Source organism: Stegodyphus dumicola, chromosome 2, assembly GCF_044657685.1.
Source record: "Stegodyphus dumicola isolate Sdum_Otavi_A_Nest chromosome 2, ASM4465768v1".
NCBI classification, from domain to species: Eukaryota; Metazoa; Arthropoda; class Arachnida; order Araneae; family Eresidae; genus Stegodyphus; species Stegodyphus dumicola.
The window spans coordinates 41315481-41336677 of record NC_140769.1 but is presented as its reverse complement, the minus strand read 5'-3'; the positions used below and the strand labels follow the sequence as shown (position 1 = coordinate 41336677).

The 21197-nt window shown below is 31.1% G+C and overlaps 1 protein-coding gene across 2 annotated transcripts in view; it reads right to left on the bottom strand.

Annotated features, from left to right (window-relative positions):
* LOC118190972 (sodium/potassium/calcium exchanger Nckx30C-like) overlaps nt 1-21197 on the bottom strand; it is a 206838-nt gene that overhangs the window by 21774 nt on the left and 163867 nt on the right. For both annotated transcript variants that reach the window (XM_035361770.2, XM_035361764.2), the window contains exon 8: nt 11570-11706. In XM_035361770.2, coding sequence (XP_035217661.1) covers nt 11570-11706 — 137 coding nt within the window. The remainder of the gene's footprint in view (nt 1-11569; nt 11707-21197) is intronic.

Genomic DNA, 21197 nt, shown 5'->3' with positions numbered 1-21197 from the left:
TTAAAATTATTTATCTCATTACAAGGTTAAATTATGATAGGGATAGATATTTGCTAAATGTATTTTCTAAAAGATACGTAGATAACTTGCTTTAATTATAGCGTGTAGTAGAAATTACACAGGGGTTTGTCTAGATAAAGTAAACAAATGGAGCTTGAAGTAAAAACTGGATTTCAGAACAAAACAAATTTGCTGTCGACATTACATGGACTTCGAATATACGGCCTATTAAACTATACATGTTTTTTGCTCCCCTTCATTTAAACTTATTTCCTCAAATTTCGTTAGAGTTTTATCATTCAATCAATTCAATTCTCACTTTGCTGCAAGACAAAAATACTCAAAACATTTTCATTAAAAATTGTAAAATACAGTAAACCCTAAAACGCTAAATGCAGTCAAAAACAGTTTAAAAGAATTTTTTGGAACTTAAATTAGAATTTCTGCGCAAAAACTGGCAATTTTGCCAACTGACAGAAAGCAAAATTTAAAGTCAACTTTCCCACTGGGCAAGATGACACTGAGGTTGATGCATCAACTGGCTTAATTCAGTATACTACTAAGAGTTCCAAATGTAAGCAAATAAGGCCTAGCGCAACTTAAACTTTTAAATTGTTGATAATTCTACAACTATTACATGCAGATTAACTAAACGTGCAAAAACCTTAAACATAACATAACAACGTTAATCAATCACTTTTAATGCGAGAAATGTACGATTGACCATCATATGAAAATTCAAAAACAGATCTCAGCAAGCCGACTAAGAGAGTGGGTATACTTCTCCGAACTACAATTTTGATACTTAATTTGCCAGTTTGGCATCATCATTCTTACTTGAGTAAAAGACGAAACACCTTCGCATTTATTAATTATTGTTCATTGAATGGAAGTTGGTTTGTTACCCTTGAAAAATCAACTAATTTCCGATCAATAGCGATAATTACTTGTTTTTTAATTTCTTTTTGAAATTTTGTTATTTATGATTTAAAATTAAGTCCCTTTAAAATGTTTTTTTCAGGAATTCTACTTCCTACATATAGGTTCCCTCTTTTTGATACATTCTAATAAATTTATAATAGGAGATAATATAAAACCATATTTCTTTAGTAAATATATATATATATATATATGTTTGGTGAGGCCGATTGCAACAAAAAAGAGAGGTGCACAACCAGATGCTACAGTAGTCCCGTATGCAAAATTTCAACTTTTTACGGTTAATCGTTTTTGAGTTATGCGAGATATATAAATACGTACATACATACGTAAGTACAGACGTAACGAAAAAAATCTCTCCTGCATCCAATTTGAATCCATTTTAAAATCTGGTTTGGGAAAAAGTGTCTTTTATTATGTCCGTATGTATAAATGTCATGGGGAAAAAATCGTTCAAATGAATATTTACTTTGAAATATGATACTCAAAGCCGATATAACTCTAATATACTTAAATAATATACTTAATGAGCTATGTGGGCTTCTTAATTAATGATAGACTGTTAGTTTATTATTAAGAAAATTTAAAGGCAAAAGAAGTGTGAACAAGTTACTTCAAAGCAAATAAAAAGATTTGCCCCAATTTTAAAAATTGTTCCAAGAATCCTGACAGAAAAATACCTAAAAACAAGTACATTTGAGAGACGGATGATTTTTCGAAGTTTTTTGTTCTCTATGATGCTCTAACATTGATTTTATTAATAATAAATTGCCGAAAATAGAAGAATCTCCTACTAGCTATTCTTGGACATGTAAAATTATGCCAATAGCGTGAATGAAAAAACGTGCGTTGGAATGTGAACACGGAAAAACATTAAGTACGGAAAGCATGAAGAACGAAACGTCATTTTAAACACGAAATATGTACTAAAAATAATGTTTGATATTTATAAAAAACTGCTCCAATGACGACGAATTTATTGACTTACCTATCGGAAGATGCCGGGATGTCACGTACTTTGTCTATGAGACGCTATTTCTGAAGATAAGTTTTTCAAGAGAGTCAATCTGAGTCTCGTAAAATGAGATCCGTCGCCGTTGCGATGCTTGTTTTGCAGGCGCCATTCATTGAAGTGATTCTTGTAAATATGAAACATGTCTCGTAAATGTCTGTGATTTAAACAAAGTTTTATTTTCTATGTTCCTCGCACTTAGTTTCCGTTCGCACTTAGTTCGTTTCCGCATTCATTTTCCCCATTCCATCACATATTGTATTTCGAAAATTGTTACTTTTGGTATGTTTTGGTAATCCTTAAAATTGTTGTCGTAAATTCTTGTATATGAGAATATTCAGTATTGTGTTTAACTAAAGCTGACTACTACCAAATGCCTTAATAATAATAATAGATACAGAAATGATTATTAATAATGACAAAAGTAGAATGGCGGTTAAAAATTGTTAAGAAAAGAGACATAATATATCCAAATAATTTTAATAATTTGAGTCAATGTAATGATATAGTAATCCGTATTTTCATAACTTATGTATGAGTTACATTGTTATACAATAATACGTTAACAATGTATATATTTAATTATTACAATTATGCTTTGTTAAATTGTTATTATGTGAAATCTTTTCAAAATATTATGAATATGTAATACTCATAAAATATACATTTTCACTATTTCGGATTAGTTTGATCTCAAAGCTATGTTTCTGCATTTATTCTTACACCCAAGTCTGCACTCTTCTTCTAGTCATGTCCAGTTGGCCTTATGTTAGTTGGCAAGGCCAAAACACCTACAACGGAAGGTGGAGTGTTCTTACATTTGCGCGGTGAGCATTTCCCTCTCAAGTGTTTTCTGTGAATATCTTACGATAGTTAGTAGGATTTCATATTTTTGACCGATTATTTTATCATTTTTGTCTTTACCGCAACTTCCACTTTCGTTGGTTCCTACTAGGATGCAAATTAGTTAATGCAGTAAATACAGAGTTCTTTGGACTGCGATCACTAACCATCTCGCAACTATATTCTTCCAGATTCTGAATTACTTGAATCGGCTTTAACTTTGCTTGCCGAAATTGATTGTGTAAGTTGAGGGCTTGAATCTTCTGTGCAGTGAAACTTTACTCTGAGATTAAGACGGGGTGTTAAATCACATTACTCTCTTCACGGAGTTAACATCAAAAGTGCAAGTTCGAACAAGCTCTTTTATGCATTCTAACTAACATCCTTATTTACTTAATTATGCAATAATTATGTGCTCTTGTGGTACATATGTTTAGAATGCCCAACTAGAAGTAGTAAATTCATGGTTCGATCCCCGGCGAAGTAGTTAATTTTTTCTGATTTCAGTTCCGAGAAACCTAATAACAGTTAATTTAGATGAAAATTTGTGCCTGAAATCTTTCATATTAACTAATAGCACTATTTTTGCACTAATTAATGTACAGCTGTATATGTAAAATTATATACAATAAAAAATAAATTTTAAAGTATATTGAGTTACCTCTAAACGCTAACAAACGTTTGAAATTTTGCATCCATTAATTTTTCAAACTTAAAAACTTTTTGAGGAGCTCAGTAACTATAAACTGGTGAAACAGTTTTTTTTACAGCCTGTCTAAGGCCCACTTTAGTAAGAAAAGGAATACTTCATTTATAGTAAATTCCGCCATTAGAGTGTGCGTTGAAAAATAATGCTCATGTCCATTAGCTTATAATTATGATACCATTACACGCCGAACAAGTACTAATTTAGAAGCCAAACAACAAAAATCAGCGTTATATTTTCAAATTTTCACAGGACTAGTTTCGATGGTTTACCGAACCATCATCCATTAGCTTATATCCATTGATCAACATGGTTAACGGATAACAAACCGCTTTTACTGTGCATATTTTGTTAAAAGAAACTTTTGATTTGAATCATGAAATTGATCAATTAGCATTTACAAACCCTTTCTTCTAGAAAATATCGTTTACCTTCTTACTTAATTAGTTATTTTCTATATTTTCAAATAAAATGAAGAGAAATAAATTACATAATTGTAGTACCTCTCTTAAATTTTCTAAAACTACATCTTACAAATTCGAAAAGAATTAATTATAAATCTGAGACATAAAAAGATAAGTCCTGGAATTTTCTCATTTCGTTGTGAGAAGACAAACGCAGGTGCTGCTGCTGACAACTTAAGCTACTTTTTTTAAAAAATCGAAATGGAAAGCAAATGATATGTTAATCTTTACGTCCGTCTGATTAAATTATATTTATTATTTATAGTTTTTAGCTGATTATTAGGAATTTTGCACCACGTTTATACTTTCTTTCCCTTTTTTAATATTAATTAATTATAAAAAGAAGAAATAGGGTAATAAAGATTTAAATATGGTAGGAATCACTCCTAAGCTTGTGTAAAAATTTAACACAGCTAAGAACATTCTTTTTGAAGAGATTAACTGGTATTTGGAATGACAACAGACCATTTTAAGAAAACTTAGATATTGTGCAATGGCATAATTCTTATTTTCACAAGAAAAGGACTGATGTGAATTTAGTTTTCATTTAACTCCTACACGATCAAAATATCAGTTTCGGAAATGGGGTACAAAAGTATAAGTTGGGAAAAAATTCCAGGCAAATGCTCTAAAGTCTAGAACATGTAAACCACAACACGGTATGGACATACTGCGTATCAGAATATACGCCAAATTTTAATAAGTTGTCAGAGAATATTAAAAATCAAATATCTCATTAATAGCAAGTTAATGACTTAATGCAGTGCTCACTTAATGAAGGGTTTGACAGTCTAACAGGTACGTTTTCTTGCATTAGTAATTAGTTTATTAGTATGTGCTCTTTTTTGCTTTCTAATTTGAAATAAAGTTAGTTTAAACCTAACCGAATTTGCGTTTAGTTATTGGATAGTCTTTAATTTTTTGTGGGTTTGTATTAATTTTCCTTAGTATTTGGAACATACAATCATCCATTAAAATCACATATGTTCATGAAATTGTTCTTTTTCCAAACATGAACTCTACCAGTCAATGCCAAGCCAAATAACAACTTGCAAACGGATACGTTAACATCTCATTGATTTATTCGCTATATATATTTATATCTACCGAATAAAACAATCAGTTCCTCTGAAATTTGAATCGTTTCTTTTTACATGCATAAACATTCCATTTACCGCATCTGAATTTCATTCTTTCGGTTAAAAAGGAGCTTTTGTTTTTAATTAACCCAAAAGGGGCTGCTAGTCTCGAAATGGGATTTTGCGTTGATTTCCTATAACCCCCGTATCTCTTTTCAAATTGATGCCACCAAATATATCGCCCTGTATTATTTTTAAAGAAATTAAATAATGAAGAATCTGCATGCATTTCCTAACACTGTGAAAAAACAACGTTGTCTAAAGCCATCAAATTTTGAATAGCGTAGTCTTCCACACGAACATATACACCTGAAAGCTCGAAATTTGAATTTAGAATCTGTTTTGATATTTTTTTACGTTGTTTAAAAGAGTGGATTTTTGATTAACAAACTCAGCAATATGAATGAGAGCAATGGCAACACTGTTGGATATAAAACTTTTTTTCCTCCAGAGTGCGAGACAGTTGCCATTTGGAAATTGTAAATATTTGTCTTTAAGTTTTAATTAACAAACTCGGCTCTTTGAAAGCAATGTGTCGCCAGTAGCCAGAAATGAAATACTTTTGTATTCTACGTACTAACGTGTTGCCATTCAGTAAAGCCTAAGAAACTTTCAAATTTAATTTGAAAGGTCATTTTGTAAGAAACTAAGTGAATTAAAAGCAATAAGCATAATTCCTAAAATATTTTTTCTAATTTTTAATGTGATTGATTTAAATAAATATGTATTAAAATCATGAGATGTTTAATCAGAAACATTAAATATTTTTATGAAATGACACTAGAAATAATTATATACTTTTATACTTTTTATTTTTTATGATAACTAATTTAGGCGGGTGGTCACGCAAACAGCTAGTTTTTAAATAAATATTATAACGAATACAAAAATACATATGACAAACTCTGACACTCTATCGGGAATTCTAATGATATGCTTGTTTATAAGTATTTTGTGATTTTGCTACTGAACTGAATTTAGTGGCATAAGTGCGAAAAACGTGAAACGTAAAAAAAGTTAACACACAAACGTTAATGATAAAAATACAGAAGAAAGTTAAGCTATTTTTCCTAAGAAAACTGAACACTGATATGATAAATTCAGAAAAGACTGGAAATTATTCTAAAATGTATGCCAATATGTAACACTGTATCGGGAACTAAACATATGCTGATATGCGTTTAAAATTTTTGTGAAATTGAATTACATGTTGCTAAGAGCCGAGAAAATGATGCTTAATAATAAAGCTAAAAAGACAATAAAAAAAGGGTTAGGAGGAGTTAGTGCAAGAGTAAACTTACAGTCGGCGAGCTCAGCGACTGAACGAGAGAGTAAGAAGCCTTAGCAAACCCTTTGAGCGACAGTTAAAATTTGAAAACTTTAATTTTTGTCTTTTTAATTTTTAGTCTTAGATTATACGGCATTTCTATTAAGCATTTGAGCTTGATTTGTTTAAATATATTTATGTTTTATCTGTCTAAGGAAACAACCGCATGAAATTTCAAAATTTCAAGAAATTATATCGAAGAAAAATGTTTAAGAAAATTGACAATAAATGGCAGCAAATGCAACAAATTACCAGTCATTGCTCCTAAATGAATACAATGATTTGAATGCCGTTGTTAGCTGTTTAAAGTACAGCCAACGTTCTAGACATCTCATAATTTTATGAGCAAGATTTAATATTCTCGAAGATATCAGAAATAAAACCAAAGCGAATTATTGATTTTAACGAATTTTTCCTGATGAAGGCAATATTACAGAGCAATAAGGGCAAAATATATTTGAGATTTACATCTAACCAACTTAATAACTGATTAAAGAACTTGCCTTAACTAACATTTCTTAAACTACTCCGATACAGCAATCCAAATAAAGTTCTGCCAAAACTTCAAAAGTAAGATAATAAATCTTCCTTCGGGAGTCATATCGGTAAGTTTCAGAAACATTTCGGAGCGACACCGCTTATTTTGTCAATCGATATCTTTCTATAGAACGTGACATCTTCCCTTGGTAGGGCTAATGGATGACGCATTTACTTGCTAGGGTCAAGGTCCATAACGAAAGCAAAATACCAACGTACAGGTTACGTTGCAGAAAAGAAATTGCGTTTGTAACTGATAAGCGGGTTTAAGCACGCTAAAACAAGTGTCTATATCTTCTCAGCTTGCAGTGAAAGAATAACAGTATTCTCTATTAATCATGACCTAAATGGTAGCTACTAAGTATTTACGGTTAAATACATTTAAACTGGGAAATAACAAAAATTTGATATTACTTTATGCATTAATTTTTTTATTTAGAAACGTGGTGTATGTAGATAGTTCTCAATTTTATGTTTAAAGTGCTTGCTAATAATATAGAATTTTTGGAGTAAAGATTGGGGATTTAAGAACATTGCTACATCGAAAGAAGCTTAATTTATTAAATTTCATAATTGAAACAAAAACCATTTTTTAGCAGTTCGGGAGAAAAAATATTACAGAGAAGCGAAGGGATAGTATTAATATTTTTCTAAATTATAGAAAACTTTTATTTTCATAACTGTTATTGAAATTAATATTATAGCAACAATTATACGAATATTTTGTATACCATGTGCATAAATTCTGTTTTGTATTCTAGTGCAGAATTTTACTTATGAATTATTCCTTGTACGAAGTAAAGCTGTTATATTTTGGTAAATTGGGCATTTTTGCTTTATTATGTTAAAAATTATTGAATTATGTTGTTCTTATCTTCTGGTTAAGGTTTTTATCTTCTGGTTTAGTTAATCTGCATGTAATAGTTGTAGAACTATCAACAACTTGAAATTTGTTTAAGTGCGTCTAAGACTAATTTTTTTTTACTATAGGATCCATATTCGTTTCCATTTGAAACTTAGCAGAATAGTTAATTCAGCTTCTGTACCTTCAGTGTCTTTTTGTCGAAGGGGACCAAAAGTAAACTTTCAGTTTTGTGCATCGAAAAATCTGACTTCTTGCCCGCTGGCCGAATTGCTTGTTTTTGCGTAGAAACTCAATTTTAATTGTAAAAAAATGTTTTAAAAATTGATTTAATGTATTTGGTGTTTCATATTTATCTGTATTTTTAAATTTTTAATGAATATATTTTGACGTTTTAAATATTTTTGTCTTACCGCGAAGTGAGAACTGAATTAATTGAATTTGAAATATATCTGTAATGAAATTCGAGGAAATAAGTTTAAATGAAATACAGGAAAAAATGTGTATAGTTTAATATTCCGTAAAAGAAAGTCATGAAGCGTATACATCAGATTTTTTATTTTTAAATATACTCCGAATTCAGCTCTTCGTTTGCCAATTTTAGTTAAATGCTGAAAACAATGAAGTGTTTAGTGTAACTAATTCGCCAAAGCTAGTGTAAATTAGCACATCATAATTATTATATCGTAATTTAGTATCTAATTTGAAATAAGGTAAAGAAATAAAAAAGTACAACTTTATCTCTTGAATTTAATGAATATTTTATTATTTTCCTGCAAGCAGTAAATACTCTGCGAGTAAGAAATTATACAAGTATTATACTTGTATTAAAGCTGCAAGCCAAATACTATAAATTTGATTGTAGCATTAAAAAGTATGTGTGTTTTATAAATATTCAAAGAACTATGTTAAAAATTAATAAAATGATTCACAAATGAGAAATTTACTTATTGGTATTATTGGATATAAATTTATGACGCAAATGCTTTTTACCTGCATGCGTTTTCTTATAGAGTAAACATTCGTTTTCAGGCGCATTTTTTCTCGTTAAAAAGCCTATTTACTTAACAATAAAATTTCATCCTTATCATAAAATGAATATTAATTCTTAGAAAATGTGCACTTAATGAAAACTTAAGAGATTTTTACCATTAAACTTAAAAATTTGGTAATGGAGAAAAAAAGTCTTTCTTGCATTCTTCTTTATGCTTCTTATATTTAAACATCACGATTCTTACCTTACTTCTTGCTTTCCTCCTTCTTTGTTTTAAAGATTATCATTCTTACCTTATTTTCTTTTCTACATCATAAGATGCCACCGCCCTTTCTATGCTATCTTCACCTAAGACAATCAATATATTTCGGACGCTTTTACACATTTTAAGTGTAATTTCTTTGCAACAAAATTGTTCGCGAGTGTTGGGCAACCTCCATTTCTCTACATGGACTCCACCATGTAAAATCAGCACCCAATAAAAGTAACCTTGAAGAATGCAAGACTTCAAGCAATGTGCTTCATCTAGCTTCATGCCATGTGCAACGAAGCTATGTGCTTGATCTGTGCTTAGCAATTAGGATATGAACATTTAACGATTGGGAATCAGCAGCTTGGTCCGGTGTGTCGCGTTTCAATTTTTTTCTGGGCTGTGAATGGAGAAAATTTGTAAATTCATGTATCCCACATGTCAACAGTCTACTGCGGTAGCTTCGTAACGATAAAAGACTAGATAGAATGTATTTGAATCTCTGATTAAAAGGTTTGTTGCAAAGTAATTGTACGTACTCAATCATTTTTATGAATGTCCTACATTGAGTGAAAGTCCTACATTCCTTCTGGTTGTAATACTCTCTTCTAACAGGACAATGCACAGTTGCACAAATCTACAGGCACCACATTATGGTTAGATGAACACTTATTTGAGCTTAGAGTTCTTTGAAGTCACCCGATGTCAATGTTGTCAAACATATATGGGATACATGCAACACGCTGTGAAACATAAAAGTCCTGCATCTCCGAATCCAATGCAGTTATGGAAAATTCTGCATAAAGTATGTCGTTCATTGTTTTTAAAATATTCCTTTTTCACGCTCAGTTCTTTAGCTGCAGTTCTATGGTCCTATGAAATCTGGTACATCAAGTACCAGTTTTTTCTTAATACTTCCCGGGGGTCGACGCAGAGCACTCTGTACAGTACTGGCTAGGATCTGTACCTGGACAGTCTCGGCCACAGGGGTATAAAATTTATGAACTTGGCGGTTCCCGATGGTCCATGGGGTAGATCCTATACTCACTCTTCATGGGCCGGGAGATATAAGTCCTCATCCAACAGGGTATTGGTAGCCAAATAGCAAACTGGACCGTTGAGAGTCTGGTCACTGTTGGCCTTGGTATTCTATGTAAAGCCTAAGGAGAAGGGCATCCCGCGTAGTGCTGAGAGGTAGCCAAAATGAATGGCCAGTCATCGTTCCAAGTTGTCATCAGCCCACCCCACCTTGGTCTCGGTCCGGCCGGGACGGTAGTTTTGACTGACCTGTGTTTAGCGCTGGGATTAGCTAAACTTGAGTGGAGCCTAAAATTGTTGGTGTCTGAAGGATGTGGGACCCTGTGCCAAGCAGAGTATCTGACCATCCTTAGGATAGCTTCTGACTGATTTATCAGTCCCTGTAGTGCTATTAAGTTAGCGAGGCAGGTATAAATGTAGTTAGATAATACACCACTGCAGTTGGTGTACTGGTGTATTAAGTATTAGTCTGATGTACTAATTTTAATGCCACTTCAGACTACTGAGATTACTTTTTTAAAATATAGAATACATATTTATTTCTGAGTAATAAATATGTAATGACAGTATGTTGACTGAAAAGCTATGAAACGGCAGTTATTGAAATCACTGATTGTATGTCATTTTCATATACAGTCCCTGTTAAGTTTCACTTAAATGTGGTTTTACTGTATATTCAAGGATGATATAAAAGGATAGGAAAGGTGCACTCATTTTTCTCTAAAAACGTAAGAAGACTCCTGCTTAAAATTTTACAGAATTATTTCTCTGAAAAAGTGAAACTGAAAAAAAAAAAATTATTTTTTAAAGAAGCATTATAATATTTAAATAAACATATGAGTTCTTTTAAATAAACATTAGAACATTAGATGGCATATTTGGAACTTTAATTTTTTTAATGATCAAAATATTGCAACAGAAATATTCTAATACACTTTTGTTGCATATAGATTTGTTTCGGTTGCAAGATTCCTCTTTTTGACAGATGCAAATGATTATAACCCTAAAGTTCCTGATTTGCACGAACATTCACTGAAAGTTTAACTTTAAATCCGCATAAAAAATGTACACAAAATGTATACAAAATTAAAATTTTCAATCAGGAATTACAAAATGCAAAAGTAAAGCAGACATGCAGCATAAAATCTGATACAAATGAAAAATCGCAGAAACAAATGGTTATAATTTGTGAAAATATGTTGCGTTCAAAATACGTGCTGTAGTTTTCATATATTTCGTAGAAAAACTGTGAATAAATGCATTACACATTGAATAAAGACGGAATAAAAACATACTTCTCTAAACATATAGTTGCTTAGAAACATGTTTTAGATTTAAGTAAAAATTTTCTTTTTAGCTGTTAGAAATCAGATTAACAGAATTTTAACATCATGCACAAAAGCTACTTGCATTTTCATTGCGGGTATGTATTTGGTCTTTAATGTTACAAAAACCTACCCAACAGCCACATCAAAGATGTTGCTTCCAACGGAACTGGATACAGCCATGTCACCAAATCCTTTGCGGGCCACTAACACACTGGTTATGAGATCCGGAATGCTGGTACCGGCTGCAAGGAATGTTAAACCCATAACCTGCGAAGGTGAACGAAGCAAAAACCAATTAATCTTTTAAAGTATCAAAACCTATTTTTATAATATTCATATGTGAATGAATTATAGTTAATAAAAACCTTCATAAACAGCAAAAATAAATATCACATTTAATGACAGTTTAATTATTAGTGCAATAAAAATTACTTCAATTCAAAAGTTATCTGTATTTTGGCACATAATGCGCTTGGAAAACCCAGCCTAAGAACTTAATATTTCGTCTTGATCTGCGTTATTCTGAGTAAAACGAAATGCGTTTTTATTTATTTATTTCGGTGCTACTTTGATAGACGGTTGCACGGATTTTGGCGATTTTTTGGCGATATTTCTTTTGACGAGTAATACAACTTATGGTAAACCTATTGCTGAATAAGTTATTTATGGTAACCGATACTTTGTTGTCATTTTATTAAAAAAATAATGCGTTTTATTATGCATAACTTCCGCGTTTTAAATATTATTTATGGCTTCTAAATATTAAAAATCAATTTAATTTTACATTTTATTTGAAATAAAAATTTTGTTGTTTATAATATTTTATATAATTTTATGTTGTGGATGATGTAATCAATGACGTCACCTTACTTAAAAAGTAATTGGTTTTATTAATATCTATAAATTTAATCTAATGTTTTAAACATTATTTATGGCTGTTAAATATTAAAATACAATTTAATTTTGCATTTGTTTTAAAAATGATTTTATTATGAATGATTATTTAAATAATTTTAATTCTATGCGTGATGTAATCAGCTCCCTGATTGGTTACTGAATATTTGTGCATTACCGCGCCATATTAAAATTTTATTATTCATCTCTTCGAATTTCTCGGATTTCAAATGGAATGGATATCTCCGTTTCGAAGACGAATGTTGTTATTGGTAATTACCAAGAATTATTGGTATTGGAATAAAAAAATTGCCCTTTGAGACTATATTTTGGCCAACCTGTCTTTCCTAATCAAAGATTTATTTATAAATTGTTAATAGCGTCAGAGGAAATTTTGGAGGAAATCTCGCTAATTGCTTCTTCAATGAAGTGCGAGATATTTGGATAACAGATGAAGATGGTTAAAAGATCCGATTCAATTATGATTTCGATTTTTTTTGTTGTACTTATCAATAAACAAGAGGTTAAATTATTCAAAAAAATGTAAGTACATATTTTTCTTTTTTTTTTTATAATTGTATACTTCAATTTTTGTTAAAAAAATTAATACCCTATTTTCAAAAATTGATGAGATAATTATTGTCACATATGTTTTAATGTTAATTATATTTTATATAACGTATTTTAAAGTATTTGAATTTAATAATATTCTAATTCTTTTAAATGTTGGTAGGATGGTTTTTAATTCGATATTAAATTTCAGTAATATTTTAATCTAATTAAACGTTGGCACAATGTTTTTATAGCGGTGTTTTTATTCTCTTTTTTGCTATATGAAAGTAATAATAGCCTCACTTTAGTACTTTATACTCATAGTAAATGTATTTATTTACACTTGCCTGCCATCTTAAAAAACGACATTTTCAACAAAAAATTAATCCATTACTTTTAACGATATTTATTTTATTTTTTAAGTTTCGAATACTTTACTATGCGTAAAAACAGCGTTTTTCAAGATGGCTGATGATTGTAAAAATCGCGCCAACAATTGCGCCAACGTAAATCGCCAAAAATCCGTGCAACCAGCTACCAAAGTAGCACCTTTATTTCCTATCGGTAGTACCCGATGGCAGTTAAGTCAACTTGAGAGTCATGTATCTAACAACAGAGAGAACGAAACCACTGTAATCTTTCTCTGATAACCATGTAAAAAATACGATTCATAGTCATACATTTTTCAGCCTGATGCGATATGGAACCCACATAAAAATTTCCATAGAAAAATAAACTAATTCACTCTCATTATATCAGCAACATTAGCCCTCAGTTTTTAATGATTTTCGTCTTTCGAATAATAAATGGTCACAAAAGTTTCTAATAATAAATGGTCAGGTTCCTTCCAATATTTCACCTATATTCAATTCTAGTCGATTAAAGTAGTGAAAAATTTATCATAATTGAATTGAAATGAATAACTCAAACAAAAAACAGACACACATTCTTCTTTATATAAATAGATTTCGTAAAACTTACAAATTTTTTATTAATAATACGATTTGAAAGCGAGCAGTAGCAAAGCTTTTATTACTTAAAGGAATTATCCAAAATATAAAGATGAACTACCGATGCCTTTTATGCGCACATGTGTGAATTATGAAAGTAGTGCCTATGATTTTTAGAAACAATTCACACGGAAGGATACCATATTTACTTTGTTTCTTTCCTGAAAGGATATAAAGAACATTATTTCACGTCGTTGTTTGTGCAAATTGTGTCCATGATCATGTTCGTAGATGATGAATGGAGTGACAAAAATTCTCTTACTTTTAAAACAAGTCTGGCGCTCGTGACAGACATCTTGCCTTTACTTACATATTCGGAGAAGATTAGTGTTTGTAAGGAGGAGATGCAAGCTTGGATGGATGTAAACAATGCTGCTCTCTTTGTAGTACATTCTCAAGATGATGATAATAGGTTATGTACTGAGAAAAGAGTAAGATGATGATGATGAGCCATGGAGATAAAAACGACATGCAGACTTTCTTGCTCTGCGTAGAAGGAAGCTGACAAAGGATCGCAGACTTTCAGAAGATTTCCCCAAAAATATTCCTCTATGTCCATACATGATGTTGTGAATGTTCATTGTAAACACAGTGAATATTTAAAACGGCAATCTTATAAGCAAGCATATATGTGAAGTTTCATGACATTATGTTAAGAAATTCATAATCTTCAAGTGATAATAAATATTGCAATTATAAATGTTTACTTTTGTTTTCCTAACGTATAAAATCATGTTCTGTGTTTTAATTTTAAATAATATGCATCATTTTCAATATTATTTACTTAATTTCGGAAGACACATCATAAACGTTACATGTCATCACAAAATGTGAGCAAGTAAGTTCTAGAAACACACATTCAGTTACCCGAAAAAAACCTCTTATCCGGAATCGGAGTGATCCTGTAGCTGCCGGTTAAAAGGGCTTCTAGAATTCCATTAGATACTTCCAAAACAATCAGAGACTGGCATTTTGAACGAAACTGAGAGACAGCTTTTGTGTGCTTTACCCTAAATTAAAAATTCAACTTTACTTTAGGTAATAAATTCAGCTTTCTTTATGATTTTAATTATACGTTTGAGTTTCATATTGTTCCGAATTTTGCATTCAGTTAGATATTTTTAATAGATTTATAATTAAAACTGTTTTACTTCCCCGTGCAAAGCAGTGCGTGATGTATTTTAAGAGAAAGCTACGCAGGAAAGTTAATACAAGAGCACGTGCCTTTAATATTGAATAAAAGTTTATCTCGGTAATTTATATTTAATTCGAATAAATGTAATTGACTAAATTATTAGCTGCAGCCGTAATTCTACTCTTTTTCCTTTCCAGAAATTGCTAGAACTATCTCGCGTGGCCGATTTAAAAGGGCTATAAAATCTGGAGAGAAACATCTCAGATCAGTAGTAGTAGTTGTTTAGATAACTGTTGTTTCTTGATTGTAAAGAATTCGCAATAAGATCGGATTAGCTTTCTATGCGCTTTGGATTGCATTCTATTTAATGTTTTAGTAGTTTAAAACAGGGTTTCTTAAACTTTTTTTCAGTCGCGACCACTTTTTATTTCTGAGACTTGTTCGCGACCCCCAGGACCCATAATATTTACAAAAATTTTGTGGGACACCATAAGTATTGCGCAAATACGACACACGCGTGAGTGAAAGTAAAAGAATGCGTCGAAACGTTTTCGTTTTTTTCTTTGTCTGTATTGTCTTATCTTTATCTATTTTCAGATACATTATGTAAAAAATATTTGACAATTGTAAAATTATTATAATAACTTAAAGAAACTTCAAAACAGCTAAAATTTTTGGCGACCTCCTGCTGCAGGTCCCACGACTCCCAAGGGGTCGCGACTCACAATTTAAGAAATCCAGGTTTAAAATATAGCTACTGATTATACTGCGAGATATTGTGATATTAAACTAATTTCTTTGAGGAAAAATCCAGCGTTTTATTATATTTCTTGTGATAAGAATAAATTTTATTTACTTCTTATCGGACTTGTGCATTCCATCTATTACGAACCCGTACGCACGTAACAATATTTAATTATTTACAGGTGTTAGTTGTACATTATTTACAAAACCGCCAACGTCTGAGCCGTAAAGTCGCTGAACACTGGTATTTTGGTCTGGTGCTCCAGCTCCGGCGAATGGGCTGGCTCTATGTGAGTTTTCGTGGCCTTCCAGATATGTAACTTGTATACGAGACAGTTTCCCTTAGAAAGTCCTCCACGAAGACATCCCTTCGCTAAGGTAGATAGCCCTCGATTGCTTTGCCATAATCAAATAAACCAAACCAAATAATTTTTTATAGGTAATGAACAGTATAGGGCTCATACTGGAATTGAAATTGGTAAGCATAATTAAAAGCATAATTTTTTTTTATTTATAAACCTCGGCTACTAATTAAAAAATTGCAAAAGAACGCGAAATTTATCTTAAGAATCGAAAGAGTAAAATTTTATAACTTTTGCAAAAATTTTCTTCATTTGTTTCATAAATTACTGGCAAAATAGAAACTTTGCTAATCTAAAACTCATACACCTATTCTTTTCATACTTGAAAAGTCTGTCTGAGTCTCTTTACGTTACATTACAATATCCTGGCGTTTATTATTTTCGCGGTTTGGCAAGTGCTACCATTAAAAAATGCAACAGATCTTAACGCTAGAAATGTTTTTGAAAGAAACTTCCAAAAACTCTAGACTGTCCAGACGAATAGCCCAATGTTTCCATTAGGTGAAACACAAGATCTTCAGTTCTTTTCGCAGGCAGTTTCGCAAATTGATAAGAATGCTTTCATTGGGTAAGACATAAAGGTATTTTTAATTTAATGAATCTGCAGCTATTTAAAAAGCAATAAATATACGTAAGTAATAATTTAAATCTTTATTTTATTTTTAACAATAAAAGCTATTATATAAAATACTTTATTACATATTATATTACTTACTTCGGTAAATAATTGTTTGATTTTTTAATGACGTAAGAAGTTTCTACGAGATAAAGTAATTTTTTAATTATTTTTAATTGTCGAGTTTTTGATATTTTAGACTAGTACTAGAAACAGGTTATGGTGTTTGGTACCGAAATGCTTTGTTCTCATTTTCTCTTTGGCTTTTGCAGCCAGAGAGAAAATGAGTGATACCAAATTAGTGAGGTTAACGATAAGAAGATGACATTAAAAAATAAATCTGAAGTTCTTTGAAGTTTGGAACTAAAACTTAACGCCTTCGGGGAATCCAACGAACTGAAATCCGTAAATAACCAGTCTAAACGGTCAGTAATTTAGAAATGAGAATTTCTTCCTTTTACAATATTAGAATAAATATTTGTACCTTTCTAGAGACTGATTTAAACTCCGATAAAATTAGATAAAATATGTGCATAGCATTAAATGTTTTAATTGTTATCATAATAGTTATTAATTCGAACTTTAGAGTGGTCGTTTCAAGATATAATGAAGCATGTCATTTCTCCGAAATCTCCTCAGAAGACCTTAATTAAAACCAGCCTCTTTTGAAATGCTGGTCTCAAATGTCGCATTAGGGACCAACCAAGTAATCTCTAATGCGACATCTGCTTCCATCGATTTTTTAAAGAGGGTCTACATCCTCTAGGTATGGAAGTAAGAGAATAATATATTTGAAGGACTTTTAAACAGCCTTTCAAAGTAGTGTCCGAAATTACAGTAGCTAATTTACCTATTATTTACAAAACGAACTGGACTTTAATCCTCCAATTGAATAAGTGTTTGGCTTCGAAAACCAAATTTTGTAAAACTGGAATAACAAAAGGATTATAATATCACACATAATTTTTTGGATTACAATATCACAATGTTCCTGTTACTTTATAACCAGATTCTCTCTCTTTGAAATATACTATCTTAATTTCTTTGAAATATTTCAAGATGAATATATATATCATAATTTATTTATTAAAGAAATATTGATTATATTATCTCCTAATATTAATTTTAGTATATCTAAAAAGAGTGAACCCATAGGTAGGAAGTTTAATTCCGAAAATTGTTTTAAAGTAACTTGAATGTAAATGGTTAAAAATGGATTACGGGGACTTGAATTAAATCATGAATAACAAAATTTCAATTGGAAAAAGAAATTAAATTAAAAGCAAGTAATTATTGCTATTGATCGGAAATTAGTTGACTTTTCAAGGGGAACAAAACAAACTCCCTTTAAAGTCGCTGCAAAAAAGTTAAGACCCCCTGAGTCCTAACTTTAAGTACTCCTAGATACGCATATGTAATGTTCCGAAGTAAAATATTTATTTTCAGCGTACGAAAAGCTAATAAGTAAGCAGTTAAACGATTTCTAAGTGATGTATTTATCTGTAGGTTATTAAAATATAATTATTAGACAATTTCAACATAATATTCCAAATATATAAAAAAAAATTAAAAATAAAATAAATAAATAAACTATTTTAAACAACATATACAAATTTATCCTTAAGACTATTAAGTAGGACCAATTAAATGGGTAGGTCGTACTAATGAGGTCCTTGTGTTGATATTTTCCCATTAACATATTAATATCTAGTTCAAATTTTGTGAAAGGAATCTGAGTATTTAATGTTTGTGCAATTATTTTTAGCTTTAAGCATCAAAAGATGACTTTAAAAAACTAAATTGTAAAATAAAAGTTTAAAAAAACAGGAAAATGGACTGAAAATTGCGAGAAAAGATAATAATTATTAGTAGTATAACTTAACAAATAATTAATAGTTTCTTTGATCATTGCATTTTAGATTGGTGATTTTGTAAGAATTATCATTTAAATTAACCAGTTATTTATGATTTAGATATTAACTGTGACTTCTCGCTTTCGTTTTCCAATAAGACTGTAAATTACTGATAAATAATAAATATTTATTTGTAACTTTAAAATATTTAATTATTTATTTAATTATTTTAATCGGAAGGGATCAACTGTACATCTGCTTAGCCCAGGTGTCGTCACTGCTCATATGTACTTATGAAAACACAGCTAGCTCAGATAAAACTGTAGTGTTTGGCTGTTCTTTTTAGTTGCAGATATTTAAATTGTTACGCCAGTGAGAAGTTTGAGACAACTTCGCTTTAAATTGAACGTGCAGCACTTGATTACTGACTTAATTTAAAATTTGAACTTATTGTTACCTTAAGTTATATCGTCACAAGTCGCTGACTGATTTGTAAGCAGCATTTATGTCAATCCAATAATTCTAATTTAATAAAAAGTTTATTAAGCCTTCTCAAGACTGTGCAGTTCCGTCTAGACATAGCAATAATTTGCTTAAAGTCTAGTTTGAGCTACCAAAACAAGTCTAACTTAAAATTATTTTTTTTAATTGGAAGGGATCAGCTGCAAATCTGCTAAACCCAGGAGTCGCCACTGCTTATAAGTACTTATAGAAACACAGCTCACTAGAACAATAAAGTTCAATAAACAGGGGCAATAAATTTCACCACAACGATACCAATTATTCACCACAAAGTGGAACGACTACCTGTGACGATTTCTAGATACTTTGGTACTCACATAATGACTTTTTCTTCGAAAATTTCTATGGAGAAAACTTTTTTTAACGTCATCTGACCAAGGTCTCAAAAAATGCCAGTATCTTCGAACACCAGATTTGTGGACATTTATATGCCACTATTTCATTTTATTGTTACTATTAAATTTTTACTATTAAAATATTTATTAATAATATTTTATCATGAGCCTTTTGATTTATATTATGGACCCCCGAAATACATTTTTGTCTTGTGGGCCACGGCTGAGAAACGCTGAGATATAGAGTTTTCAGCCGAATTTCTCAGAGAAGTAAGAAATAAAGTTAACTGAGAGTTAGCCGTTTACACAGCAGAAAAAAAAAAAAAAACAATCTAAAATAATTAATGCTCTTATTATCTCAGCATTATAAAAGCAATTTCAGATCAGCAAATTATAAATTACAGGGAAATTTTGAAATTCACATTTCATTTTGGTTATTCTTTACGAGAATTTTCAAAGAGAAACACTGCTTATCAAACTATAATTTGAATAAAAACAAATTGCCAATGACATGTCCTATTGTTGAATATCTTACATAAACTGAACAAAGTTTATAAAGTTTATAAACTGAGAAATAAAAGTTATAAAAGTAAATTGAGACATTATTGCTAGTAAAGCCACTGGAAGTTATACCTGATTTTTTTATGTCGTATTACACAACTCCCTGTTCGATATGAGTAATCGAAAACTGAAATCCGCTAACCATTTTTTGTTTGGGATTGGGATAGCAGTTTGGAGTTCAATAGTATTTAAAATATATGAATATGAAATGATATTAAGTACAAATGTCTCCGCCGTTTTTTTTTTTTATCAGAAATAGGGCATTTATTGTGAAAGAACGGCATGTTTATGTTTTATTCAAAGTATTGTTCATCTTTAGGCACTACTTTTCTCATCTTTCTGGCAGCATACGGATACCGCCTCGGAAGAACGCTTCATCTTTCGAGGCTATCCACAAATGAACCCAATTTTTGGTATCTTCATATGATGTGAAGCGCTGCTCTGACAAACCATGCGTCATCAATCGAAACTAGGAATAACCAGTAGCAATGTCTGGTGAATACAGGGGAAAGGTGAAAACTTCTCATTTGACTGTTTCCGGGTAAGTTTTCACTGGTGCTTCAAGATGTGAATGAGCATTATCGGGCACGGAGATATAATGTTGTCATGTTTGGAGTAGTAGTGGGCGTATTTTTTTTTTAGTGCTTCGCTCACTCTCATCAGTTGTGCTGGGTAGAGAGCCTCACTAATAGTTTCATTCGGTTTGAGCAACTCATAATAATACATTATACCAAAATGATCCCACTCATACACAATATGAATTTTTTTCCATGAACATTCGGCTTGGCTGTCGATACTGAAGCACGGCCAGGTAGTCCTCATGATTTTGCCTTCTTTGGGGTATCGTAGTGGATCCATGTTTCATCATCAGTGCCTATACGATGTGAAAAATCCTTTCGTTCATGCCTGGCAAGCAGCATTTTACCCGTACAAAAATCGGCGTTCAACGTTTCACGGCTTCAGTGCATACGGAACCCGATTTCTTTGCTTTTGAATCATTCGCAATGATTTTGAACGATGCGAAATTGCTTATTGAATCACTCTTAATGTAAGCGCAATTCCTACTTGCGTTCGACACGAATCTTCATGCAATTAATGTTACCATTCCGCGTATTCGTACACTTTTATCCTTCCGCTTCGTTCTTTGTATTCGACGTCAAATTAATCGTTCTTA